The sequence below is a fragment of the Moschus berezovskii genome, chromosome 2 (assembly GCF_049115385.1).
Source record: "Moschus berezovskii isolate FMDL1 chromosome 2, NW_MosBer_1.0, whole genome shotgun sequence".
Taxonomy (NCBI): Eukaryota; Metazoa; Chordata; class Mammalia; order Artiodactyla; family Moschidae; genus Moschus; species Moschus berezovskii.
Window position 1 is genome coordinate 6,054,271 of NC_142461.1, and position 18,338 is coordinate 6,072,608.

The 18,338-nt window shown below is 56.5% G+C and overlaps 1 protein-coding gene across 1 annotated transcript in view; it reads left to right on the forward strand.

Moving 5' to 3' along the window:
• Window positions 1–11,615, forward strand: part of EPHA8 (EPH receptor A8) — a 36,009-nt gene extending 24,394 nt beyond the window's left edge. Inside the window, exons 5-17 of the mRNA XM_055397644.2 lie at window positions 496–831; window positions 3,840–3,964; window positions 4,052–4,214; window positions 5,432–5,525; window positions 6,928–6,995; window positions 7,883–8,047; window positions 8,246–8,431; window positions 8,738–8,799; window positions 9,366–9,575; window positions 10,517–10,666; window positions 10,754–10,944; window positions 11,198–11,371; window positions 11,501–11,615. Of these exons, the coding sequence (XP_055253619.1) occupies window positions 496–831; window positions 3,840–3,964; window positions 4,052–4,214; window positions 5,432–5,525; window positions 6,928–6,995; window positions 7,883–8,047; window positions 8,246–8,431; window positions 8,738–8,799; window positions 9,366–9,575; window positions 10,517–10,666; window positions 10,754–10,944; window positions 11,198–11,371; window positions 11,501–11,615 (2,039 nt within the window). The remainder of the gene's footprint in view (window positions 1–495; window positions 832–3,839; window positions 3,965–4,051; window positions 4,215–5,431; window positions 5,526–6,927; window positions 6,996–7,882; window positions 8,048–8,245; window positions 8,432–8,737; window positions 8,800–9,365; window positions 9,576–10,516; window positions 10,667–10,753; window positions 10,945–11,197; window positions 11,372–11,500) is intronic.
• The last annotated feature ends 6,723 nt before the right edge of the window (window positions 11,616–18,338 follow it).

Here is an 18,338-nt window from a genome sequence, read left to right on the forward strand (position 1 = left end):
TTGTGCTGACCACGCTGGGGGCCCCCCCTGGGACGGTGGGGAGCGAGGGGTCTCTTGGGACACAGGCTCCACTTTCCTCCAGCACAGCGTTCCGTGTCCTTTACATGAAGTCCAGCCGGGGGTTAAGGAGTGGAGTGTGGGATGCAAGTGCCTGGAGTGTCTCACCTGGGGGGGCTGCTATGTGCAGCCTCTCCCCAGCTCTGGAGGAAAAGTTTGTGAAGCAGACTTTCTGTGAAGCAGACACCAGCATCCCTGTGGTCCTACATGGGGAGGGTGGCCTCCGTGCCCAGACCCTGACACTGCGCTCCTTAGTCTGAGGGCAGAGACACCACCTGTGCCCTTGGGGAGCTTCCAGAGGATCCAGGAGGTGTGCCCTCATCCCGAGGGAGCCCCAGGGATCGCGGGGAACCACAGTCCTTCCCTGATCTGGTGGGGGAGACTGGACCAGCCCATATGAATACCCACCAGGCCTGCCTGTCTTTCTGTACGCCCCAGGGCCCCCCTCAGCGCCCGTGAATCTGATCTCCAGCGTGAATGGGACGTCTGTGACCCTTGAGTGGGCTCCTCCTCTGGACCGGGGCGGCCGCAGCGACATCACCTACAACGCCGTGTGCCGCCGCTGCCCATGGGCCCTGGGCCACTGCGAGACATGTGGGAGCGGCACCCGCTTCGTGCCCCAGCAGACCAGCCTGGTGCAGGCCAGCCTCCTGGTGGCCAACCTGCTGGCCCACATGAACTACTCCTTCTGGATTGAGGCGGTCAACGGTGTGTCTGACCTGAGCCCTGAGCCCCGCCGGGCCGCCGTGGTCAACATCACCACAAACCAGGCAGGTAGGCGGAGGCGCCGGTCCCCAGTTCCCCAACCTTCGCGCTCTGCAGCCTCAGAGCTGCAGGTTGTATTTGGGCAAGTGCCCACCTGTCTAACCCTGTCCTCCTGACCAGGACGCCAAGCTATAGGCTTTCCATGCCCTTAGTAAAATAGAACACATGCTCTTTGTGACACTGTGGGCTGTAGCCCGCCAGGCTCCTCTGTCCATGAACTTTTCCAGGCGAGAATACTGGAATGGGTTGCCATGCCCTCCTCCAGGGGATCTTCCCAACCCAGGGATTGAACCCCTGTCTCTTACATCTCCTGCATTGGCAGGCGGGTTCTTTGCCACCGGCGCCACCTGGGAAGCCCTCCTGTAAGTAGGAGCAATCCAGAAAGCCCCGAGGTAGACCAGCATGACCATCCAAGGCCTGGGTTCCAGAACTTTCCCCCTCTGCCTCTGTTTCCTCCCCAATGCAGTAGGAATAATCATACCTGTGTGATTACTGTCATGAGGCTTAAGTGAAGGAAATAAAAATGTGGAGCCCAGCACCTGGCCCATGGTATGTGCTCAATAAATGTCATTAAAAAATAAAGGCACTCTGATCGTCATTTTCCAGAACAGCAGCCACTGCTGTCCCTGGGATGGTTTTGGCCACACCGGTTTGGGCAGCAGCCATTCGGCTCTCTTTCTAGCAAGTCGTTGGGCTGAATATAGCCCTTCTTTCCCCATTCTGGTGTCAAGCAGCGGCCTGACTCTGTGGCGGCTTTCCCATTAACAGCCCCCTGGCACGCGCCCTATGGCTCATCACCCCCCACCTCCGTGTCCTTCAACACCACGCAGGCCTGACCCAGCGACTCCGTTCCCACCATGTTACCGAGGAGGACGCTGAGGCCCAGAGCCACCCAGGGTCTTCGCATAAAAGTGGTCGAGTCAGGATTCGAACCCAGGTCTGTCTCTCTCCCAAGTGAAACAGGCTTCCCAGCCAGGAGCCCAGGGCATCCCCTCCCAGAGGCCAAGGCTTCATCCTCCCAAGAGACCCTCATTCCTCTGGCATCTGTGGCACACCTGTCAGATGCCAGGCTCTCTGCTCGATGCTGCTGACTCAGCAAGGATTAGGCCCTGCCCCTGCCCGCGTGTCTCTGGGGCGGCCGAGGCAGGTGACCAGCTCATCGGGACTGAAGGAGAACCCGGAGTTACTCACACGGCGCAGGGGCTCCATTGTTAAAAAGAACAGCCTCCTAAGAACCCACATGCCCTTCTAGCCACAGACTACTTCTTTTCACGTGGAAGCTTCCTGAAAAGAACTGTCATGCTCACACACCTGTGTCCTCTCCTCCGTGGACACCTTCGGGCACCTCCAGTCGGACACCTTTGCCCGCCTGTCCCTAGAAATTCAGCTTGCAGTGGGCACTCCCTCCCCTGCTGTCTTGCTTTCCATGCCCAGGCCCACCCCCCACTTTCCATCTACCTGTCTGGCCAGTCCTTCGTCTCTACCAGCCCCTCCTTTCTCAGTTCAGTTCAGTTCAGTCGCTCAGTTGTGTCTGACTCTTTGCGACCCCATGGACTGCAGCACACCAGGCCTCCCTGTCCATCACCAACTCCCGGAGCTTACTCAAACTCATGTCTATTGAGTCGGTGATGCCACCCAACCATCTCATCCTATGTCATCCCCTTCTCCTCCCGCCTTCAATCTTTCCCAGCATCAGGGTCTTTTCAAATGAGTCAGTTCTCCCCATCAGGTGGCCAAAGTATTGGAGTTTTAGCTGCGGCATCAGTCCTTCCAATGAACATTCAGGACTGATCTCCTTTAGGATGGACTGATTGGATCTCCTTGCAGTCCAAGGGACTCTCAAGAGCCTTCTCCAACACTGCAGTTCAAAAGCATCAATTCTTAAGCACTCAGCTTTCTTCATAGTCCAACTCTCACATCCATACATGACCACTGGAAAAACCATAGCTTTGACTAGATGGACCTTTGCTGGCAAAGTAACATCTCTGCTTTTTAATATGCTGTCTAGGTTGGTCATAGCTTTTCTTCTGAGGAGCAAGTGTCTTTTAATTTCATGGCCAACAACTCTTCTCCAACAACTTCCAAAAGCTAGAGGACCCCCAACTGGTCCAGGACCCTCCTCTCTTTCCTACTCACCCAGCCCCATCTCTCCTGAGTGAGGACTCCTTATCAGGGGTCCTCCAGCCTTTGGAGGGTGAGCAGCGGGGAAACAGGAAGGCTGCAGCTGGACGGGGCAGGAAGGAGGAGGTTATAGCAGCTCCGAGAACAGTCCCCTCCATTTGGCTGTGGCCGGGTTGACATCTGACATTCCCGTCAGGCTCACGTCAGAGGCATTTGGCCAGACTGCAGGAGGTGGGGAGGAAATGGGAGGATGAGGGAATGAGCCAGGGGGTGAAAGGGTGATCTCGTGTGGCAGCCAGGGTACTTGAGCTTACGTGGGCAGCAGGTCACTCAAGTCCCTTCTCGCAGCACCACCCCACCCATGCCCTCCAAACCCAGGCAGTGAGGGCGCCAGTTCCTTTGACTCTTTCCCTCCCTTCTTTACTTCCTCCTTCTCTGAGCAGTCCTGAGATCCTGCTGCACACCCCCTGAGGCCCTGGGCAGGGGCCGGCAACATGGCAACACAGACGTCAGGGTGGATAAGAAGCGCTGCTCGGTAGGGCTGGCAGGGGTCCAGCAAACTTCCAGTGAGTGGACTTGGCCAGAGAGGAGGAGGCCGTAGACGCTGGGGTGGTCAGGCCTCATGTGGATGCAGCCAAGCTCAGCATCCCAGATTGGAGCCAGGCTGTGCTGACCCCGTGTAACTGACCAGGGTGGCCGTTGGTGATTTGACAGTAGGAGCAGAGGGGACTGGTTTTCCTGGGGCAGCGGCAGGACACTTGGCAGTGTGAGTGTGGTCCCAGCTAGCATCCCTGGGCCGCGCCTGGGCAAGGGACAGACAGAGGCCAGTCCTCAACATCACCCACTATCCATCTGACCTAACCGAGTCCCCACTCCCCCAATCCTCCGCTCCCCAGCCCCATCCCAGGTGGTGGTGATTCGCCAGGAGCGAGCAGGGCAGACCAGCGTCTCGCTGCTGTGGCAGGAGCCGGAACAGCCCAACGGCATCATCCTGGAGTACGAGATCAAGTACTACGAGAAGGTACCGCCCCCCGGGGACGGGGCCAGGGGTGTGGCGGGGCGGGGTGGGGGGGGGTTGCCGAGGCTGACCACGCCCCTCCCGCCGCAGGACAAGGAGATGCAGAGCTACTCCACCCTCAAGGCGGTCACCACCAGGGCCACCGTCTCGGGCCTCAAGCCGGGCACCCGCTACGTGTTCCAGGTCCGAGCGCGCACCTCGGCCGGCTGCGGCCGCTTCAGCCAGGCCATGGAGGTGGAGACTGGGAAACCCCGTGAGTGTAGGCTGGGGGAGGGCAAGGGCGCCGGGCCAGGGTCGCGGGGGTCAGAGGAAAGGAGCTAGTAGGTACTGCGCCGGTGTGGGAACTGACTGGCATGTTCATAGGTGAAAAAAAACTGAGGCTCAGAGAAGGAAGGTTACATACCCTGGGTGATAGAGCTCATAACAGCCCATCATCTGTGGGCTTTTCCCGAGCGTCGGTGTGACTGGTAGGATCCTGATGCTCTTTGCCGACAGGATGACCCTCTAATCGGCACCGAGACCCTCTAGGGAGTTGACCCATTCTTCAGGCAAGGAACACGAGGGTCAGAGCAGTCAAATAGATTGCCCAAGGTTACCCAGCAGAGCAAGACTTGAATCTGATCAGCCTGGGGACAGGTTCTGCGCTCCTTCCCCAGTATCGTCCCCCTGCCTCCAGAACAGCGGTTCCCACAGCGTCTTCCAGGACGGGCAGTCAGGGCAGCCCCTGGGAAGTGTCAGAAATGCTCATTCTCAGGCCCCACCCCAGATCTTTGGAATCAGAAACCCTGGGACTGGAGGCCCAGAAATTTCGGTTGGATCAAAACCCTTGAGGGTGATTCCAGTGCACATTCAAGCCTGGGAATCCTCTGCCCGCCATGCCCGCCCCCCCACCCCCATCTCCTGCCAGCTGGGGTCTTCTCCTACACTCAGCACCCTCCAGGGGGCAGCGTTAGGACAACAGGTTTTCAACGCTGAGTTGACGCCCTGCCTCTTGCCTGGCATGCCCTTGGAACTTGTGTGTCTCAAGCACTCTTAGGTTTGACACCACATTGGCACCGTCCAAGTAGGAATCCTGCCTGACTCTGTGCTGTGCGTCCTTGAGTAAGTTCCTTGAGTTCTCTGGGCCTCAGTTTTCTGGTCTGCCCACTCACAGTAATGCTGGGATCTCCCTGGAGAAGCTGTGGGTTAGCTGGCCACAATGTGTGGTGTACCCAGCTTCGTCATTTATGGTAACAGGCAGGGCAGGTGGTTTTGGGCTCGTCGGTGAGAAAGCTGAGGCTCAGAAGTCCAGTAACTGTGCCCAGGTCGGGAAGCAGGATGTTGAAGCGGCAGGTTGTAGGGGGAGGGAGGCGCAGAGGCAGGTGCAACCTGTGCCCCGACTCTCGGCTGACCCAGAGCTGAGGAGGCTGCCAGACCTCTGAGGCCAAGGCTAAGGGTTTAGGCAACGCCCCGCCCTGGTTCCCCGCACAGGGCCCCGCTACGACACCCGGACCATCGTCTGGATCTGCTTGACCCTCATCACTGGCCTGGTTGTGCTTCTCCTCCTGCTCATCTGCAAGAAGAGGTGGGTGGGCCTGGGCCCCCGGCCACCCTGAGCCCCTCCCCCTGCAGCGCTGTGTCTCCTGCCTGTCCCCAGCCCCCGCCAAGCCAGTGACCCTTTGTGCTTGGGGCAGGGCTCCCTTATGGATGGACCTGTTCTTTCCCTCCCTCCTGGCACACTTCCCTCTCGCCTTCCACGCTCAGGCCCACCTCCTGTTTTCCACCCACCTGTCTGGCCTTGTCTTTCTGCATCTCCAGCTCTTTAACCAGCTTCCAAAAGCTGGAGGACCCCGGCTCGTCCAGACACTCCTCTCTCACCCGCTCACCCTGTACCTTTCCTCAGTGACCTCATCAGGGTCCGCGACTTTGAATCCCACCTTCGCACTGACATCCCCCCAAGCGTGGCATCCACACAGACCTCTCCCCTGAGGTCCAGCTGTCCGCTCCCATCTCCACTCGAGTGTGTTTCAGACAAGCAGCACCCCCAAACCGTCCCCTCCCCAAGCCCCGTCTCAGAACGTGGTACCACCGTTCATGGCATGACTAGCCCCAGACCTCGCCATCGTCCCCGGTTCTCATTCCCTCACGCCACGTCCGCCCACCAGCCAGTCCCACCGGGTCTCCCTGCAGCATGACCCCCTCACTCAATCCTAATGATGCCCAGGGATGTATAGATTCCAGCCTCATTCTGCAGGTGAGTAAACTGGGGATCAGAGAGGTAAGGCCACTTCAGCTAAATAGATGTCAGAAGTGGGACAGAACACAGATCTGTTAAAAAACTGAAGACCAGGCTCTTAGTCACTCTTCCACTCGGTTCCAGAGGGAGCTGGGGTGGGCTTCGGATCCTGGCTCAGTAAGAATTGGAAAGATCATCCATAGGTGGAGAAACTGAGGCCCAGGGGAGGGAAGGGGCTTGCTGAGGTCACGTGGCAGAGTTGGCGTCAGAAGCCTCATCTCCCAGACCCTTTGCCGGGAGTGCTTTTGTGTAAAATTGAGCCAGGAATACCATAGATTTTGCTGTGAAGGCTGCGTGGACTCAACTGTATAAACTATACAGTGTTTTCTTACGAAGTATTTTTTAAATATGTATTTATTTGGCTGCATCGAGTTTAGTTGAGGCATGTGGGATCTTGCGTTTTGGTGCGTGGACTCTCTAGTTGTGGCACACAGGCTTAGGTGCACTGCTGCACGTGGGACTTTAGTTCTCTGATCAGGGATTGAACCCGCGTCCCCTATGTTCCAAGGCTGATTCATAACCCTTGGACCACCAGCAAAGTCCCATGCCGTGTTTGTCAATGTCAAGGATGCCCCAAGGGCAGTGACTGGAGTGGCCGGAGCTGACTTGAAAGGGGATGGGGGAAAGAGGGAGTTTGCACATGTCGCTGATGGGGGTCAGGGCTGAAGCTGAGGACCGTCCCCCTCCACAGGCACTGCGGCTACAGCAAGGCCTTCCAGCACTCAGACGAGGAGAAGATGCACTATCAGAACGGGCAGGGTGAGTGCAGGAGCCCCGGGGTCCGGAGGGGAGAGGGGCGGTCACAGCAGGAGCCAGGGCTGGGCTGGGGCTAGAAAAAAGGAGGGAAGGGGAAACGTGCCTGCAGAAGAGACTAGAGCCCCAGAGAGAGACAGCAGGGTGTCACACAGCCCCCAGGGGCACGGTGCGGTTCAACTTTGTTGGGTTTGCGGAGGATTCTAGAGCTCTTCCCAGGGAACTGCACGGATTTCTGCACTCACAGGCATGTTCACACCCAGGTTTTGTTGTTTTTTTTTGTTGGGGGGGGGGTTGTTGGTCAGATACTCTTGGACAGGAACCCTTGCTACAGAGAACTTTTTCAGGACCCTGCAGAGGCCTCAGAAAACAAGGCGAATATGAGGATACCTACCTCAACACTCCACTTCTTTGCGCATGGTAGAATCAATCATGGTACTGATTCCCATGGAGCCTGAATGTGGCCTCAGAATCCTTCTTAAACCAGTCTTTTAGAGAACCACGTTCCACCCACCTGAGTCGGTACTGTGGTGAAACCACTCTTGGTCACACTCCTAACCCTAGGAATGAGAAAGATCTTCATAAGGACCTTGGGTTTGTTTGACCAATTGAAAAGGATCTTAAGGATCCTGAAAGTGAGCCCAGAAATATGTCAGACATACTCAGAACTCACTAGAAATCCCCAGATCCCCTAGAGACCTCAGAGCCCTTCCATAGAGACCCCGCTTTCACTTGGCAAGCACTTACTGGATGTCTGCTGTTTGCCCCCCACATCCTGAGATTCCCGAAGACGCTTCTCACCCCACCCTCAGACCCTTCCCAGACTCAGGGAAGGGCTGGGAGGGAACGTCCTCAGGGACCCCAGTGATGGCCCTTCTCTCCTGGCCCCTCAGCGCCTCCACCAGTCTTCCTGCCCCTGCACCACCCTCCGGGGAAGATCCTGGAGCCCAAGTTCTATACAGAACCCCACACCTACGAGGAGCCGGGCCGAACGGGCCGTGGTTTCACCCGCGAGATCGAGGCGTCTCGGATCCACATTGAGAAAATCATCGGCTCTGGTGAGCTGCAGGGCTTGTGTGTGCGGGGACGTCACGGAGGTGCCTGGGAGAAGGGCACGCCGGGCAGAGGGAGCAGGGTGCCAAGATGCCAGGCATGGCCAGGCACACGGGTGTGCAAGACAGGGTGAGTGCAGAGTTCAGGCGGAGGAGGGGAAGGTCCCCCCGTCCACCCCCTGCCTGCCCCACTTGGGTCCACAGGCGAGTCCGGGGAAGTCTGCTACGGGCGGCTGCAGATGCCGGGGCAGCGGGACGTGCCCGTGGCCATCAAGGCCCTCAAAGCTGGCTACACGGAGAGACAGCGGCGGGACTTTCTGAGTGAGGCGTCCATCATGGGTCAGTTTGACCACCCCAATATCATCCGCCTTGAAGGTGTCGTCACCCGTGGTAGGTGCCAGGCGGACAACAGCCTCAGCCTTCAGAGCCCCTCCTGCTGGGGTCAGGGCTCTGGGTCCATCCGCCTACCACCCTGCCCTGCCCCGTCCCCCTGGTTCAGGTCCCCGGATGACTTGGCAGGGAAGGGGACCCAGAGCCAGGACCCTAGTGAAAGCCCTATGTTCCCTGGGCCCCACGGTACTGGCCCAGCTCCTGGCAGCTCAGAGTGGGGCGGGGGGCGGCGTGTTCATGGGGCCACAGCCCTGCAGCCCTGATCCCCCACCAAGAGCCACTTCCTCCCCGTTCCACTGCCCCCAGGCCGTCTGGCGATGATCGTGACTGAGTACATGGAGAACGGGTCTCTGGATGCGTTCCTGAGGGTGCGTGCCCCACTCTGCTTTCCACATGGGCCGGGAGAGGGAAGTTCAATCTGGGTGATGCGAGATCATGCGAGGCCTCCAAACACCCACTCGTCCCCAGAGCTTGGACCTAACAGACCTGGGGAAGCGGGAGCCAGGCATGGAGAGGGTCAGTCCATCTGAGTGCCTTTCAGCCCCCATCACGTGAAAGCCCCTCTGCTGTGGGTCCTGCCGCCCTGTCCTGCACACAGGCTAAGCGTGGTGCTTCTGTGGGTTCCCAGGGCCCCACCCAGCTGGGAGGCATGGGGTGGGGACCGGAAACCCTGAGATTCCCAGCCTTCACTGGGCCATGTGTCTGTTGGGTGGTCAGGGACAGGGCCACACCTCTCTGGGTCTCCCTCTCCCCTTGGGCAAAGTGGATGACCAGTCTTCATGCCCCACCTACCTACCTAGCTACCTCTCAGGGTTGCTGTGAGGGTAAACGAGACGTGAGAACAAACCTTCGACACTAGCATGCTCCCTAAGCAGGGAGGCCCTTTGTGAACTTCAAGGAGCCTTCCTGAAGCCCACGCCGCGTCCCTCTGCAGACGCACGACGGCCAGTTCACCATCGTGCAGCTGGTGGGCATGCTCAGAGGCGTGGGTGCCGGCATGCGCTACCTCTCAGACCTGGGCTATGTCCACCGCGACCTGGCCGCGCGCAACGTCCTGGTTGACGGCAACCTGGTCTGCAAGGTGTCCGACTTTGGGCTCTCCCGGGTGCTGGAGGACGACCCTGATGCCGCCTATACCACCACGGTGCGTAGCCCGCACCCCACGTGTCGTTCGGGAGGTTGGAGATTTCAGGGTTGCCTCCAGCCTGGGGCGAGTCCTGTCTCTTCTCTGCACCTCTGTTTGCCCCTCTGTCAAATGGGTGCAAGCTTTCCTGCCTTTGCGCCACTGGGGAGACACCAGGGCTGGTCCCCATGGCCCCTCACTCACTGGGAGATATGGGGAGAGCTGGCCTCTCTGCATCACACATCCACACTGTGTCTGTCTCTAAAGTTTGGCTAAAAACCCCCAGAATTTTCACAGTGTGTTCTGTGGGGATCTGGGCTTCTTGAAAGGTGCCTTAAGTGCAGAGGGCCCCCACCTCTGCCCCAATCAGAGCCTGCCCTTAGGGTCTCACCCACTGAGGTTTCACTTACAAAAAGGATTTTGTGACCAAAATAAGGAAGCGGGGTAAAGGGAGCTGGAAACCTGCTAGACCACGTTGTCTGAGCTTCATCACTTGTTCAGGCATCAGTTCAGTTCAGTCGCTGAGTCATGTCCGCTCTTTGCGACCCCATGGACTGCAGCAGGCCAGGCCTCCATCCATCACCAACTCCCGGAGCTTACCCAAACTCAGGCCCATCGAGTCTGTGATGCCATCCAGCCATCTCCTCCTCTGTCGCCCCCTTCTCCTCCCGCCCCCAATCCCTCCCAGCATCAGGGTCTTTTCCTGAGTCGGCTCTTCGCCTCCACCTGTTGACCGGCTCTTACTGACGGTCTCCTGGTGCCGAGCCCGCCGCCCAGTGGCTCTCGTTCAGTCTCCACCCCTGCTCCGCGTGCAGGTTCCCCCCGCATCAGAACAGGTGATCGTGGAAGGTCGTGGAGGCCGTGTCCCTCCAACAAGCCTGCAAGTTCCCCAGCCCGGACCCCTGCGCTCAGCTCCCCGTCAGGCTGGGGAGGTGTTCTCAACACGCGTGTGTCCGTCACAGGGAGGCAAGATCCCCATTCGCTGGACGGCCCCCGAGGCCATCGCCTTCCGGACCTTCTCCTCGGCCAGCGACGTGTGGAGTTTCGGGGTGGTCATGTGGGAGGTGCTGGCCTACGGGGAGCGGCCCTACTGGAACATGACCAACCGGGACGTGAGTGCCGGAGCCTGGCTGGGCAGTGGCGTTCTGGGGCCTGGGGGCGAGGGGTCCGCTGCAGCCCAGCGCCCTGTTCCCCCGCAGGTCATCAGCTCAGTGGAGGAGGGCTACCGCCTGCCCGCACCCATGGGCTGCCCCCACGCGCTGCACCAGCTCATGCTTGACTGCTGGCACAAAGATCGCGCCCAGCGGCCTCGCTTCTCCCAGATCGTCAGCGTCCTGGATTCGCTCGTCCACAGCCCGGAAAGTCTCAGGGCCACGGCCACCGTGCACAGGTGCCTGGCGCCCACCCCAGCCCCGCCCAAGCCCGGCCGCCCTCCCCGCCTGCCCTGGACAAGGCCCCGGCTTCGTCCAGGCCTTGGGACAGCTCCGCCCGCACCCCTGGACCAGACCCAGCCTGGGCCCCTGACCCCTGTTCACCCCTCGCCTTCCAAGCCCGGGGTAGACCCCTTAGCTGCTGCCAAACCTGAGGGTGGCGGGTGCCAGTGTCTCCTGGCAGGCCCCTTACCCAGGGCCCCTGTGCCTCAGGTGTCCGCCCCCCGCCTTTGCCCGGAGCTGCTTTGACCTCCGAGGGGGCGCGGGTGGCAGCGGGGGCCTCACCGTGGGAGACTGGCTGGACTCCATCCGCATGGGCCGCTACCGGGACCACTTCGCTGCCGGGGGTTACTCCTCCCTGGGCATGGTGCTCCGTATGAACGCCCAGTGAGTGCGCTGGGCCCGCGGGACTGGACGGGCGGCAGAGGGCAGGGGGCGGGGCCGAGGCGGAGCCGCTGAGCTGCAGCTCCCGGGATTGGGCCCAGCCGCCCAGGTCATCACTGCCTTCCTTTCCAGGGACGTGCGTGCCCTGGGCATCACCCTCATGGGCCACCAGAAGAAGATCCTGGGCAGCATCCAGACCATGAGGGCCCAGCTGACCAGCACCCAGGGGCCCCGCCGGCACCTCTGACCTGAACTCAGCCAGCCCCGGGGCCCCGCCTGCCGTCGTGGGAGGACTCGCGAGGTGGGCGGTCCCAGGCCTCGGCCCTTCCGCCTCAGCTGCCTTCCGCTCCGGTGCCAGGGAGACGAGGATCCCACCGCAAGACCCGAACTTACGGGGTCAGTCCACCTGGGAAGGGACTTTGGCGTCCAGCAGAGGGCAGAGGGCCTTCTCTTTCCCAGAAGCTGGAGCGTCAAGGCCCCTGAGATGTCACTCACCTGCCTCCTTGTGCGTGCAGGGGTGTGTGTGCACGCACTCACCTCACGAGGTCGTGGGAGCCCTGGTGAACATGCGTGATCATGTGTGTGTGTCCATCTTCCAGGTCCCCCATGGATGTGTGCGAGTTCGGGTGACCGTGCTTATTCGTTAAGGCTGGGGGCGCGTGTGTGTATGACTGTGGACGGCGTGTCACAAGCGTGAGGATGTATGAGCTCGGAGCTCAGTGTGACACTGCCCCTCGAATGTGGGCCCGGGTCCCAGCACCCACAGGGGCTGGGGACAGGCTCAGCCCCTCCCGCACGCCTGGAGGCTGGAGCCAGGGGCTACTTCCGAACCTCACCAGCATGAGGCCCACCCTAGCTCTCCGCCGGGATGGGCCCACCCCCGGCTCTATCTCAGGTCTGAGCCCTCCCTCTAGCTGGTAGGGGTGGGGGTCACCTGCTTCCCCCACCTGGCTCCCATCACTGCTTCAACAGGAAAACAGGGTTCCCGGCCAGCCTCTCTGGTCACCTTCTGTGCAGGCATCACCACGGGGCACACCCGATGCCCTCAGCTGAACTTGGCTACCTGGCCCGGGGCCAGGGGCCACCACCTTCCTCCTAGTCTCTGGGACCCCTCCACAGCCCAGGGCTTCTCACTTGGAAGGGCCTCTGCCAATGTCACTGCCCAGCCCTGGCCTGCCCGCCCCTCCCCCCGGCCCCATGCCCAGGATCAAGGACCATAAGATCCTAGTTTTTCAGCCCCAAGTCCACCCCTCCTTCACCTTCTGGGCAGACCAAGGGAGCGTGTGTGCCTGATCCAAGGTCACAGGGCAGCTTCAGAGTTTCAGAGCTGCACCTCCACCCCTGGGGGCTCTTTCCCCCAAATCCTCCCACACAGATGGATGTGGGTGGGAGGGACTTGGGAAGCCCACCCCACCGCACCCCTCCCCCACCAACTGAACTGACCCTCCCTCTTGCGGCCCACCAGGGTATGTAAATATCTTTTTTCTACCATGTCAGAATATTTTTTTTTCCTCACTCCTGACAATGCAAAAATGGTCTTCAAAGCACATAAAATAAAAAACCACCCAGGGTGAGAAAGCCCCATCCCAGGGGAAGCTGGTAGGGCCCAGGGAACCCCCAAGCAGGATACTCAGTGAGCCCTGCCAGCCCCCAGGGAGGGGCGAGCCCAGCTCCACCCCCCGCCCAGCCCGCCCCGTAGCCAGCACAGCTGTCCCGCGGAGATGCCAGCACTGAGCCCCCTCTCCCTCCTGCAATAATTCGGGGAGCCTCAGCCCCGCCTGGGTGCCGCGGCCAGCTCTCTTCACCTCTGTATATTGTATTACTATGTCGCCGAGCTGTTCTTCCTTCCTATGGAAGTCGGAAACGTGGTCAGGACACGATCCGGGGAGGACCCTGTCTTCCTCTCGCCCCCATCCCACTCTCGCCCAGTTCCTGGACTCCGGATCCTCATGGTAGGGGGGCACACAGTGGGCCTGGCACTTGGGAAAGTGTGGCCCCTGCCCGTAGCGTGAGGCGCCCCAGGGACCTGCCTCTCTGTGGGCTCCATCCTGAATCTTGTACTTGCCCACAAGGAGAATAAATTCTGCCTCATCTTTGACTGTGTCTCCCATTTCTTTCCATCCCTACAACTTTGACCTCTCCTGGGAAGGAAGGAGCAGCCTTATGCTGTGCACCTACTATGTGCAGCACATACATTTTCCCCCCCTCTGGTCTTCTCATCTGTCCTAGGAGGAAGGATTCATGTGCCCATTTCGTTTTTAGAGGAAGCTGAGTTTCACAGAAGTCAGCTTGCCTGAAGTCAAGTTTGTGGGAGTCTGAATCAAAACCCAGGTTTGTCCAACTCCAAAGCACATCCTCTGCTAGGAAGCATCCCTAATTCTCTCTTTTGTGAACTGCAGATGGTGCTTAACCCTGGAGCTTGATCCCTTGTAGCTGGGCATTGCCCTGACCTTGCATTCTCTTGGGGACTCCCCTGGAGGAGCAATGTGTGAGGAAAGTTCTTCTCATGGAAACAGCTTCCCTGGGAACAATGAGTTCACTGAGAGACCTGGGTGCTCAGGGAAGGGGCAGGGAAGGGAAGACAGGATGCAGGCAGCTTCCATAGTTCTTCCATAGTTCTATCAGGGGCTCAGGACACACCTCTGCTCCAGAGAGAGGAAACAGTGGCAGGAGACAAGCTGGTGGCATCAGAGACAGGGCAGAGCCCAGCTGCGCGCATTTGAGTCAGTGACTCAGACATTTGGGGAAAATACCCCTGGGGTCTTGTTGATAAGCAAATAAATGATCTCCAGCTACCCCTCCAGCTGAGGGAAGGGTCTCCTCCAACTTGGGAAAGGAGGACCAGAAAGGAAACCCGTGTAGTGTGTTCCCTACAGTCTCACAAATAATCCTTCTCAGAGGCCAGTGTCCCATATGGCAGAACCCTCATGTAAGCCAGAGCTGTTTGATCTCAGGCCAGATGTGTATCCCTCTAAAACCCCAAGCTCTGCCCCAGGCTCTGCCCCATGGAACCAGGAGTTTCCTGTGAGGAAGAATGTGTTACTACACACCTCTCTTCTCTAAGGACCAACCATCAGAGCCTATAGTACCTACTCCCTACCAACCACCTACCATGGACTGGGTGATATGCCGTTGGGGATACAAGGATGGACATGAAGCCCCTTCTGTTCAGAAGTTGAGAGCAGGTGGAGGTACAGAGAGTCCAAAAATGGTTCCCTCAATCAGATCCAGGAGGCTATGTCCAGAAAATGGTTCACACAGCGGGGTTAGAGGAGGTCAAAGGAGAAAGAGAAAGAGGGAGATCGAGCCTGGAGGGCCAGGGCTATCATCAAGGACTTCCTGGAGGAGGGAGCGTTCAGCTGGGCATTGGAGGATGAGAAGGGTTTGGAGATTCATTTCCCAGGCAGCCCCCTGTGCAAGGGTGGGATGCAGAGGAGGGAAGAAGAACAGCCATGGGAGAAGCAAACTGTGCTCGTGGTGGGAAGACTCCCTATTATCAAGTTGGCCAGTAGACTCCAATTTAATCTATACATTTTATTCCCAATAAGATTTGAAATGAGGTTTTCTCTGCAGCTTGACAAGGTCATCCCAAAACGCAATGGAATGACAAAGAACCCAGAATAGCTAAGACAATTTTGAAGAAGAAAGAAGAGGAAGAGGAAGGAAAACTTACCCTGCCAGATCTCAATAATTGCTACAAAGCTTTAAATAATTAAAATCATTTGATTTGGTCCCAGGAATAGAGAAACAGAGAAAAAGAGCAGAATAATGACGAAGAACAGATCCAAATATATCTGAGTGTTTGAAACATGGTAGTCAATGAGTGATGTTAGGACAATTAAATACTCCCATGGAAAAAGATAAAAGTACATCCCCATTCACACCACTCACAAAGTAAGTTCCAGGTCGATCAAAGTCCTGTCAGCAAGTATAAAAAGCAGAGTACAAAGCTTTTCAAACAAAACAGGGAAATAACTTTAAGATCTCAGAGTAGAAAATAAACAAGACAGAAGCACAAATGATAAAGGGAAATGATAAATCTTATTTCATTAAAATCAAAAACTTCTACATGGCAAAAAATAAGCAAATTTGTTAAAGCCACAGCTGGCAGAAGATATTTGCAACTTGGATAACCAACCAAGAGAGAATTCGTTTCCAAAATAAAAAATTTAAGCTTCAAAGAATCAATTTACCATAAACATTCCAAAGCAGTAGGAAAATGGACAAAAGATGTGAACAGACAAATAACAGGGGAAGAAATCTGAATGCCAATAAAGATAGTAACAAGATTCTCAATATCACTAGTGAGCATGGAAATGCAAATTAAAACATAAATTAGATAGCATATTGCACAATCTGATTGGCAAGATTAGTCTATATCACTAGTATAGAAGAGTGTGGTAGGTGGGGGACAGCAATGTTTGCAAACTGCTGGTGGGAATGTAAATTGGTACAACTACTTTGGAGAACAATTAGGAAACAGTCAGTTTTAAGATGAGCAAATCTGAGACAAAGTGGCTCTGCCTTAGGTTAGGTGTGTGCCTGTCTGCAGAGAAGGCAATGGCACCCCACTCCAGTCCTCTCGCCTGGAGAATCCCAGGGACGGGGGAGCCTGGTAGGCTTCAGTCCATGGGGTCGCTAAGAGTCAGACACGACTGAGCTACTTCCTTTCACTTTCATGCATTGGAGAAGGAAATGGCAACCCACTCCAGTGTTCTTGCCTGGAGAATCCCAGGGACGGGGGAGCCTGGTGGGCTGCCGTCTATGGGGTCGCACAGAGTCGGACACGACTGAAGTGACTTAGCAGCAGCAGCAGCAGTGCCCATCTGAAGTTAGGTCCCCTAAGCAGTGCCCGAGATTCTTGTGCAGGTGGTTTATAGAGGACTCTCAGGTGGAGAGAGAGGGTCAGGCAGATAGGGTAGGAGGAAATGTTAAGTAATGGTAGGTCCTCAGCTGGAGATTATCTTCAATCTGACCCCATGGGGAGCTCTGAAGCATTAATAACATTGCTGAGTGAATCTGCCTTGAGGCCAAGAGGCCAGGCTTTTGCATCAGTCATTGGCTTATCCATCAGTCATTGACAGTGGGCTGCCCAATGTAGGGGATGGGGTGGTGGGTAACTTATAACTTCCTGGATGAAGAAGTTCTCAAGAAGCTGTGAGCCGCCAGAACTCACAGCAGCTGGGGGATGAGTTGCACCTGCAGGTCATAGAATCTGGGTGGAGAACCGAGAGCGTTTTCTGCGCATCCTAGAGAAACACACGCATGCTTGCATGCCAAGTCACTTCAGTCGTGTCTGACTCTTTGCTACCCTATGGACTGTAGCCTGCCAGGTTCCTCTCTTCATGGGATCCTCCAGGCAAGAATACTGGAGTGGGTTGCCATGCCCTCCTCCAGGGAATCTTCCCGACCCAGGGGTCGAACCTGCATCTATGTCTCCTCCACTGGCAGGCAAGTTCTTTACCACTAGCGCCACTTGGGAAGCCCTGGAGAAACTCATATTCATGTGCAAAGCTCATATTCATGTGGTCAAGGATATTCATCACATCTTCGTATGTGATAGAAAAACGAGGAGCAGTCTAACTGCCTCTCAGCAGGAGAACAGGAAAATAAGCTGCTTTATAAACACAATGAAATCATCTATCACAGTTAAAATGAACAAAGTAGATCAACATGTTCCCAATATGGGTAAATCTCCAGAACATAAATATGAAATGAAAAAATAAATGGCAAAGAAATGTGTACAGTATTATACCATTTATATAAACTTTTGAAATATATGTAACAATAGACTTAAAGGTTTTGCATGCATAAATAGAAGATGACAGTACACGCCCGGGACAGTAAACATCAGCTTCAGCTTAGTTACTTCTGTGGAAGAAAGGCAAGGAGGAAAGAGGTATTGAGCTGTATTGATTGTGTTCCATCCATTTTCTTTTTAAAAAAAGAGAGAGGGCCCTGAAGCAGATATGACAAAATGTTAACACCCATTTAACCTGGGTGGGCACATACCTGTCTGTTACTGTATTTTCTGATTTTTCTGTATGTTGGAATGTTTTCTAATTAGAAATTAAAATGTTTTAAAACCACAATGGAGGGTGTTCTGAGGAATCTGTGTCTGGGAGAAACCCAAATCAGCCCTCTGGGAACAAGTGGAGTGCGCTGTCCAGGGTGCTAGGCCCCAGTGACTGGGTGCACCTTCAGGTCATAGAGTCTGGGTGGGTTCTGCTGCTGCTGCTGAGTCACTTCAGTCGTGTCCGACTCTGTGCGACCCCATAGACGGAAGCCCACCAGGCTCCCCCGTCCCTGGGATTCTCCAGGCAAGAACACTGGAGTGGGTTGCCATTTCCTTCTCCAATGTGTGAAAGTGAAGTCGCTCAGTCGTGTCCGACCCTTAGCGACCCCACGGACTGCAGCCTACCAGGCTCCTCCATCCATGGGATTTTCTAGGCAAGAGTACTGGAGTGGCTTGCCACTGCCTTCTCTGGGGTGGGTTCTAGCTGACCATTTATTCCACACTTGCTGCCAAGTCTGAGCCACCAATACCCATGCTTCTCTGGACATCTGTGGGAGCCTCTTCACAGGTGTCCCTTCTTCCTATCTCACACCAGTAATCCATTCTGCACGAGGGATTCTGGCCAGAGGGATCTTCACAACACAAACCACTTCCCTGGTTACAACCCCTCCAAAAGCTTTCTATCAAGTTGGTAATGGCATCTAAAATCCTCACCTGGCCTAAAGCAAACCTGCTCCAGATTTAGAGCAACCTCCCTCCACCCAACCTCCCCCTCATTCACACTCTTCTTTTGATGTCTTGAACATGCCTGGTGTTGGCATGAGCTCTTCCTCCTGCCTGGGATATTCCTCCATGTCTTCAAAATAATCAACCCCCAAAATGACTGCCTTTTCCTGAGTCACTTTCTGCTATGTTACACAAGGTTATTCTTTTTACAGCACTTAAAACCTGTTG